The sequence below is a fragment of the Poromitra crassiceps genome, assembly GCF_964638095.1.
Source record: "Poromitra crassiceps genome assembly, chromosome: 4".
NCBI lineage: Eukaryota > Metazoa > Chordata > Actinopteri > Beryciformes > Melamphaidae > Poromitra > Poromitra crassiceps.
In genome coordinates, this window is record NC_139626.1 from 25,366,363 (window position 1) to 25,375,940 (window position 9,578).

At 39.6% G+C, this 9,578-nt stretch overlaps 1 protein-coding gene and 1 pseudogene across 2 annotated transcripts; one reads left to right on the forward strand and one right to left on the reverse strand.

Moving 5' to 3' along the window:
- Positions 1-445: 445 nt before the first annotated feature.
- Positions 446-2,502, forward strand: ndufa4b (NDUFA4 mitochondrial complex associated b; the record flags this gene model as incomplete). The annotated part of the gene is made up of 4 exons (XM_083634977.1): positions 446-487; positions 1,946-2,034; positions 2,167-2,227; positions 2,446-2,502. 4 exons carry the CDS (start codon positions 446-448, stop codon positions 2,500-2,502), a joined length of 249 nt encoding a protein of 82 aa, XP_083491103.1.
- Positions 2,503-6,351: 3,849 nt separating this feature from the next.
- LOC310775698 (SET domain-containing protein 9 pseudogene) lies at positions 6,352-7,397 on the reverse strand (annotated as a pseudogene). The gene is made up of 3 exons: positions 7,354-7,397; positions 7,118-7,236; positions 6,352-6,698 (listed from the first exon to the last, which is right to left on the reverse strand). The product of its transcript is annotated as an SET domain-containing protein 9 pseudogene (transcript).
- Positions 7,398-9,578: the final 2,181 nt, after the last annotated feature.

The following is a 9,578-nucleotide window of genomic DNA, read 5'->3' on the forward strand; positions in this document are numbered from 1 at the left end:
TCAAAACAGGTTTATAGCAGATAAGCATGGTGTACAAAATGTGCATTGTTGCGTCCCTACTCACATGTACCGATTAGGAATTTATCGATATAAAGGCAGAAGTATTCAGACCCCTTGACTTCATCCACATTTTATTTCAAAATTAATATATTCAAGATTTGGAAATAATGTTTTTCCAATCTTCTCTTTTAGTCAAATGTCAATTTCATGTTTCTGTGTGTGTTTGTGTTGGTCAGTTTACTTAAGGAGTTGATAGAGGAGGACATATGGCTTGAAATGTATGTGCTATAGGCTACTATAGGCATTGGCATAGCTGCTGTCGTGACTCGTTGCATTGTGGGATTGGCAGACAGAGGAGTAGTGTTTGGTGTGCAGGAACATAAAATCCCCCGGTGGTCCGCAGATTTTCACTTTTAACAGATTATCAGAGAGAGGATTATCTGCCATGCTAGCGACCATCGCCAAGCAGCTGAAAAGCCACCCAGCCGTAAGTTTGAACACCATTACTCTTTGATGATCTGTGAACAACCCTGTGACCTTACACGTGCCTTTACAGGCACTGTGGGAGCGCGCATTTGCAAAAGTCAGTGTCCTTTAATTGATTAATTAATATCGTGTAGCGTTATAATTGCAGGCGCTCTAGTTAAGGACGACCGATATTTACTCAACTAGTCGAATCGACAGTTGTGAATGACAGCCTTCACATAGGCTATAAATTACACTGGAATTGCTATTTAGAGGGTAGACTATCTCATTTTGCCATCGATATTTATTATGCAAATGTAGACTGCAAACATTTCAAATAGTCCCCTAATGTTAGTAACATTAGCTCAGTCCGCCACAGATGAACAGGTGTCGGATGAAATTGGCACAGGCTTGCGCATCCATCTGCCCCGAGAAATAGGCTACACGACAGACTACAGTCTTCCTATAATGGACTTTACTGTGTTTTAGTGCTCAGTCGGTATAGTGACGTTATCGCACTTGCATAATTTGACTCCTAATATGAATAATATTTAATAATAGACTATGGTTTGCTCTGACATTGCTCTGACCCTTAAACTGTATTAGCCTATTCGATTTTGTCCCTTTTTCGTGATGAACAGCATTCAAAGTTATTGGCTAGTGTGTCACCTGATTTAATTAAGGTAAGGACTGTGATAAAGGAATCGATATTGCAATTGTCTTTTTAGTGGCTGAAATGAAGGGCGAGATAATGTGACCAAGAAGGGGGGGGGGGTGGGCGGGGCGGACAAGCACCACATGTGCATGCCTATAAGTGGAAAATACAGCCAGCCATGACTGTAGGTCACTCCAGCACGTATCAGTGATAGTATGCCTCTATACTGCGTAACTCAAGGCCACGTCATGCTATAGACATGGGCACTGCTTATCAAGGGCGACGGGGTGAACAAGCTTGCTATGGCAGCGTCCCTATGAACAGACCAGGCGGTGGCTGTGGTGGATGAACATGATCAAACCTCTAAGACCACCCTGGATGTCAGTATGGTCTCTTTTTAGATGAAGCATGTTACTCTTGGCATACTATTTTAACAAATAAGCTAACTGCCCATCATAGGCTATTATGGAAATATATCTCAAGACTGAGGCATAGAGCCTATAATGTATAGGCCTACATTGAAAAGTCATATAGACTACTCCTAAGTCAAGCACCATTCTCACTTTGATTGGCTTGCATAAGTACTTGTCTTTTAACGGAACCAGCCACTTCGAGCCAGGAGTGTAAGACATAGGCTACCTTTAACCCATGATTGTTATATGATATTTACTCTACAGGCTATAACATTAATGTTATGAGACTGTCATTTTCACATCCTGGTGATTTTGTCACTGGTTAGTTTGAACAAACTGTAGGCCTACAAATAATCTGACCGTTGCTATCCCTCTACCCAATGGTTCAGTTGTCTTGTTTCTCGCCCTGCAGCTGATTCCCCTCTTCTTCTTCATTGGTGGCGGGATAACCATGAGCGCGGTGTACTTGGCCCGGCTGGCCCTCAAAAACCCTGACGTGTCGTAAGTAGCATGCCATGTGACAAAGTATCAAAAGATAGACAAGTGACTGATCTAACTAACTAGTCTCTGTCTGTCATGGAGGGGTTGTGGGTGGCACTGGCAAATGCTCATCTCTTCTGTTCTTGTCCACAGATGGGATCGCACCAACAACCCTGAGCCCTGGAACAAACTGGCACCCGATCACCAGTACAAAGTAAGAACATCTCTGCACACGTTGCATAATGCTTGTTGATCATTCATTTCCAATTGTTTTGATATTCTTGATAATTATAAATAAGAAAATATATGTCCACATCAGCGTTTACCAGCGTTTAGTTTATCTTAAAAGAGCTAAACTATATCTTTTCTACGTTATCTTGCCTCAAAGTTCTTATTCCCCTCTCATATTGACTGTGTGTGTGAATCTTCCAGCTCTTCACAGTCAACATGGACTACTCCAAGATGAAGAAGGACAGGCCTGATTTCTAGCCGGGGTGTCTCTCCTACCATACCTGTGCACTTTTTGCCTTCACTGTGTTGTAAATGATTTAATGAACATTGCCATTTAAAACTATTTCAATGATGCCTCTCACTGTTACTTGTATTTTTTTTTTTGCTGCACTGTTTGAGTTTGCATCCACCTCACGTCCACAAAACCTTATGGCCTATGCCCTATAGATACTATAAGATGGCAGGTTTAGCTTTGGGATTAGTAGGTGCAATATGTTTTTATTGAGAGCAGGCTCTCATTTTCAAGGGTGCCCTGTTACAGCAAAACATTTTATAAAAGTTACAAAATTACAAACAGCCAAGATACAGACAAACAGTCAAAACAGATGATAAAAGCACATCAAGTAAAACAAGAGCACTTCCCGTGCAAGGTATACCCTCTAGGAGCAGTCTTAAGAGACCAATTTCTAACATTTTAGAGTGTCCTGGAGCCTATTCCATTCATCAGGGGCATAGTCTTTCCGTGTTCAGTCCTCACATGCGGAATAAACAGTCTGATGTGTGAATATCAAGTTTATATGAGCACTTTCTGAAAGTACAAGATAAAAGTGCATAGCAAGATATTAAAATATTCTCTTACAGTATTTTGGAAACTAATTATAATACATAACATACTGGGGGATCGCAAGACACAAACACATGTTGGCTTTGTTGTGAATCCGGTGTACCTGTATTAAATGTTAGGGTGAGTAAAAAAAACTAGGGTTACTGTACTGTAGAAATGATGGCAATTCAGTAAAGTACAACTACTGAAACGGGTGATCTGTGCAGATTCTGGTGCAGCAGCTTTGACGAGTGTAAAATATTTTTCATAAAGATGCAGGGAAGATTATTTGAAATATTCCATACTACATTGCTTCAAATAAGTCAACTGTATTGATGTTTCATTGCCATGAGCTCACATAGGGGTTGGGAGTATTTAAAGGGTTAACACAGTAGTTCTCAACATGTGGTATGGGTACCACTGGTGGTACGCGGGGCTCCCTCCCTCTCATATTTTCTTATGGTGGTAATTTCTGAGGTGGTACTTGATGTAAAAAGGTTGAGAACCACTGGTTTAATGAACTTGATCAAATAAAACATTAAGTGATTTAGAAATTGCTATCACCTGCCATCAGGTTACTTTATTTCAATCATGAGAGACTCGTAATACAATTTTAACAAACTTCATTGAATCAGAATAGACAGTTTGAGTATGGCGTATGACTCCATGATGTGACGCTCCTCTTGCTTATGAGAGAGGGGCGTCAGTGCTGTATGAGATAGAACATCCCCCCTAAGGGGATTTGTTCCCAACAGGAGTCATGACATTGGTGGTGATCTGGGGAGGTGGTGGGATGAAGCTTTTTGCTCTGGAGATGCTGGATGAATGTGTGATGCTGACCCAAGGTGAGTGATGACTGCACAAGTGTGATTTAAGCTGTGGTGATGATGGGGGCTTTATATAGTACCAGGAGAGGCATTTATGATGTCATAACTGACGTCATTTGGGCAACTGACGTCACACTGCAAAGGTGACGTCATAGAGAAGGTGACGTCGGAGATGGTGACGTCATTTGGGCTGAGGGGTATGACAGCATGGGGTGCTCTATCAATGCCTTATTTGGTCTTCCATGATTGAAATTCAGTCTAAGACTACACGAAACAGTGGCAGGAGATATGGGAGTAAAGGCAGACCTATAGCCTATAGCAAATTCAATTGCAGGTCTTTAGGAAGAAGTTGAAACCAGGAGTAGGCTATATTGTTGGTAGCCTACATTTCTAGTTCACATGATTAAATTCCTCGTTAACATCCAACTGTAGAATGTAGAGCCCGACCAATACTGGATTTTTGAGGCCGATGCCAATACTGATGTTAGGGAGTAAAATTATTTCCGATATCGATATATCGGCCGATATTCTTATATTATACATGTATATGCACATTATATTACACAATTTCTTTTGCAATGATCCCTCAAATACACTTGACAAAGATATGACTTGACACGACTTGAGATATGTAATGTAGGCAGGATATTTTACAGCTTATCAATCAACTTAATTGTCCAAATTGACATCAATGCAATGAAACGGTAAACATCACTGGGAATTTAATAATGATAAATAACTAGAAATACAAAAACACAAATACCTGTAGAACAAATATATATAACTTGAGTTAAGAAAAAGGATCAAATATAACGAACATGCTGTCTGTAACTTAAAAATATATATATTGGCAATATCGGTTATCGGCCGATAATATCGGTGGACAGATATATCGGTCAAGCTCTAGTTAGTAGAATGTGACTTATGAGAGAGATGGTGGATCTGTGTGGTTCTCAATGTGGGGTCCTCCAGGGGGTCCCCAGCAAACCGACGAATTTAACACGAATGACTATTTTGATCATATTTCACTATCATTTCTCCACAATACAGAGAGTCATGGAATTCTGGACAAAATCATTTCAAACAAACATTCACCTACTGAAAGAGAAGCACACTAGTATCATACAGTTTCATCACAGCTTGATGAAAATCTGTTGGTAGCAGCAACATCTTTTTGTCATTACTATTTAGATTACACCGTATGCCTCAACTTTCTTACTTCATTCATTGTGGTACTTTCTTTGACAACTTGCAACAAGGAAGATGTGCAAACTTCTTAAATAATGAGAGTAGTCTTTGAATAAAGTAAATACATGTTCTGTTCTTCAATCTAGATTGTCATTCTTTGGAGACAGTTAAGTGGTGATGCAGATGGATGCTATTTGATTTTCCCTCTTACAAAGCTATGCATTCTCAACCCACTATGTTATAGTTATTGTCACACAGTTATGAGGAAGCCTGGCAGACGATATAGGGCTGTCATTTAGGACCCTGTTAAGAATAAGGCTGACTGATGACTGATGAGCAGTGAAAGAATGTTACTGTTGAGTGTTGACACTTAGAAGAGCCTGTTGTTAATTTCCTCTGTAGTCTGTAGTTAATGTTCCTCCTCCTGACAGTTTTTCTCAATTTGACAGCTTGTCAGCAAGTTTAGGTTTCTATAAAAGCAGATGTTTTAATGCTGCAGCACCATAATGACTGACCAAACTCTTTTCTCTTGAGAACGACCAAACTTTTTTTTCCCCTATCTGGGTTCCTATCTGGTGGAAACCACAGGGGAGCACAGGGAGAACATGCAAACTCCAGTCCACACAGAAAGGCCCTTTTTGACTTGTTTTCAAACTGTTTTCTTGTAGACACTGACCAAACTGTTTTCTGTAGAGGATTGTGGAATGTGGGAGAAAAACCAATCGTGCATTAAGTTGATGAAGTTGGCTTCAGTCTTACAAAAGAAGAAGAAAAAAACAAGGGATGCAATTGCCCCTGTCAATGTTGAGGCAACGCTAGAATGGCGTGTGCAATAATTTTGTTTTGTGCCCCTGCAATGCGCCAAGATTATGTTCTTGGATTTCCTCAGTGATATCCTCAGTACCTCTTAAAGAGTCTCTGTTTCTGTAGAAAACAGAAGGCATGAGAGTTTGGGACATTGTGGTGGAGGAGGAGTTATTGTTGTTATTATTGTTGTTGTGTGGTTCCATCATTCACCACTGGTAGGCTACATAAGTGGTTTGAATCCCATCCATGTGGGCAGATTTGCGAAATGAAGGTCTAGGTGGCTGTGTTTACTGTTTGAACCTTGGTTTGTGAGAAGTGCCAAATCACATAAAAGCTATATAAATTGTAGGCTACTGTTGCCTGCTTGGCCAAAGATATCCATTAGATGTCACCAGTAGCCTAGTTTCTGAAACCAAATAATATAATAGTAGTAGTGTTTTCCAGCAGTTGACCTAAAACAAATTAGTGCACAATGGTGTAGTAGTTGGAGAAGAGTTCCTCCCCTGCTGCGATGTCTCTAAGCATGAAAGGACCCAGGCGGTCCCTTCCACTGCACGACTTGTAGACTATTTTGGAGATGCCTTTATCATTGCCGTCAATCAAGACACAGTCAATGCACCGAAACACAAACGGGTTTCTGATGGACTGGAAGAAATTGGGCTCATACACCCGATAGACCGTGCCTGGATACATGGCAACTGTAGTTCCTTTAGCTACAAAGCCCCTGGTGACAAACACTCCCGTTCCTGCAAATGGCACGTCATTATGGCAGGTGGCATCAAGTTCCCACAACGTTGGAAACAGGTTGGCTTACACTTACATAGTACTGTAAACAGTCCACTGCACGCAATTTAATTATTTTTTATGTTAATATTACTTTCTGAAACTTCTTTAAACCGTATGTGTTATGTCCAAATTTAACTATTTATGTGAGATTGAAAAAAATCATCAGCCAAGATTCGAGCCTGATACCTCCGACATGGAAGCACAGGTGCCTTACCCACTGAGCTATTTGTTCATTACAATTTAACTTAGCATGGTGAATATATATAGCTTCATTGCAACTTCAATGGCTATGATTATGTTTTTAACCATGGTGCTTATATGATGATACAGAAATAGATTTTACATAATGTATGTTAACATTTATGGCACAAATGTGACTTTATATTTAAAGATGGGCATCAAATAGCCTAATAAAGTGATGTTTGGTGTTATGGTGCTTCACAGTCTGTCACTTGCCTGAGAGTCCTCTCATTTTTACCGAGGTTCAGTACAAGCCACGGCACAAATCTGTGTCGGTAGGACTTCCATTTGTTCTGAAGTCTTTTGGGGGTGGTTCTGAACCTCCAGTGCGATGTTTGATAGGAGAGAGTAGCCTACATACAGCTAGCAGTATTACACCGTAGTCACGCCCGGTTAGTTCTATTAAAATAAAAGCACATTTTATTTATGTATTATTACCTCCCAAAATCAAACGTTTTAGAGTCTCGGTTTGGTTGTCCCATGGTGGGGGGGCTCCTCTCTCTGCCTGCGCTCCCTCCGCTTGGGATGGGGGGTTGCTTCGTGGTCCGCGGATCGAGCCACCGACTTCTTTCTCCCAGGATGATTGGCAGGTGACCCGCCCGCTCTACCCTTTGAGCTAAGACCGCCCCAAGGGCTAAGGTAATAATGACATACTAACTTTTATTTTTTCATTGGTAATTGTAAATATTCGTTTTCTCAAGGTTTTAGCACAATTGACACAACTGCTCATAACCAATTGGCATGTTGTAGATACATGTTGTAGATACATTTGATCTGAATTCCTTATCTTATGATGAAAGACAAACAAAGAAAAAATCCATAAGCTATTGGATATTTGCAAGTCAATATATATTATATAGCTTATATATATATAGCCTATATATATATATATATATATATATATATATATGTATATAGGCTATATGTCCTTTTGCAAAGCAAATTGTCCCCTAATCTAGAAAATACATTATTTTACATATCTGATGTAATGTGATACTTTATAATAATTAATTGGATGTATGTGTCCGCCCTAGTGCCACTGTTGGCCCGACCGTGTATGCCCAAGCATTTATACAACATCAGAGTCAACTTTTGTCAAACTCGTGCCACCCTTGGCCTCGGCCCAACCATGTATGCCCAACCATTTATACAGCTTATCGAGCCAACCTTTGCCAACCTCGTGCCAACGTTGGCCCAACTCTGGCCCAACTACGTTTTCAGCTGCCAACCATTGCCAACCTATTGCCAACGTGTCATTGCTATCTGGGTACTGTCAAAAATCAATTTCGTCACTTTTTCTTTTAAATAATGTTAGGCTATATAAATCAGGCTATGAATGATATATGAACAAACCCCCTAGTTACAACCTTTGACTCTAATATGTCAACAAAATGAAACAAGAATTTTGAACCTACATGGTTTTATCCTGTTCAGATTTCTGTTCTGGAAATGTATGCAAATTACCACATATTTATGCCTAATTTCCACAATTAAACATACAATTTCAGACAATTTTAATAATTGTCTAATCAACTGGAGACGTTTCATAGTGATGTAATGTTACCCATATTCCCCTGTAGTGTCTGTTTTGGATCATATTTAAGTAATTTTGAAAACTTTCTCTAGGATTCCTCAAGACTCCAAGAGTAGCCTACCTGGGAACATAGTTGGGACACAAAATCCGTTGAGTTTGGTTATGTTGCAATTAGTGAGAGGTTGACCCACATTATTACTGTACTACATGTGATTTTACAGCATCTGATCAAACCAGAAAGGAGGAACTATGTATGTAGACTTTGGTTGAAATGAAAACCTGTGGACTCTACCCCACCCTATGTCATACTAGTTTGACACCCCTGCCATAGCCAATTGTTTTCCAGCATAAGAAGACTGTACATGTATTACTGTAGGCTACATTTACATGAATAACAATGAGTATTATGGGGAAAGAGCATACGGACAGAGGTAGATGAGAGCAAGATTTATTTAATCTTAAAATAGTTTATTGTTCACTGTACAGTATACAAAAATACAATTCATTTTACCTGACTGTTTTTACTTTTAATATTGGATGTACAGATGCAATAATAAATCAAATGTTTTTAAAGATTAACTGCTACCACTTGCCTATAAGCATATGGATTTCACCTTCTTGCCTTATTATCATCCAGCATAGACAAAGTAGATTGTCAAGTCAGCAGACAATTCAGTGCAAATTTTCATAGTGAGATAATGTAACTCTTGAAAACATGGCTAGAGCTTCAAAATGTACTGTACAAGAACATTCTACTCAGAAATTGCACAATACATGCAGTCCTAACCATCGACAGTAAGTCCTAACCGTACAGAGAAGGATCTGAGTGACTTCCCGGTCCAAATACCGTTATTAGAAGTAGGCCTACTGTAGGCTATATATTAATGAAAACACATTGCTCTGCTAGAGGCCACGTGGGAGATACAATCAGTAAAAGTAACATTAGGTTGTGAACATTAGAGGTTGAACAAGTAGCTAGTGGAGTGGCATTAAAGGTGAACTGATGAATGAAGAGATTAATTCAATCTACAGTTTAATTAAATACAACCCCCGAATCACTCTTTCTCAATGTGCTTTGATCTTGACACACTGTAATTAAAACAGCAATAGCTCACCCACTCTGCTGATT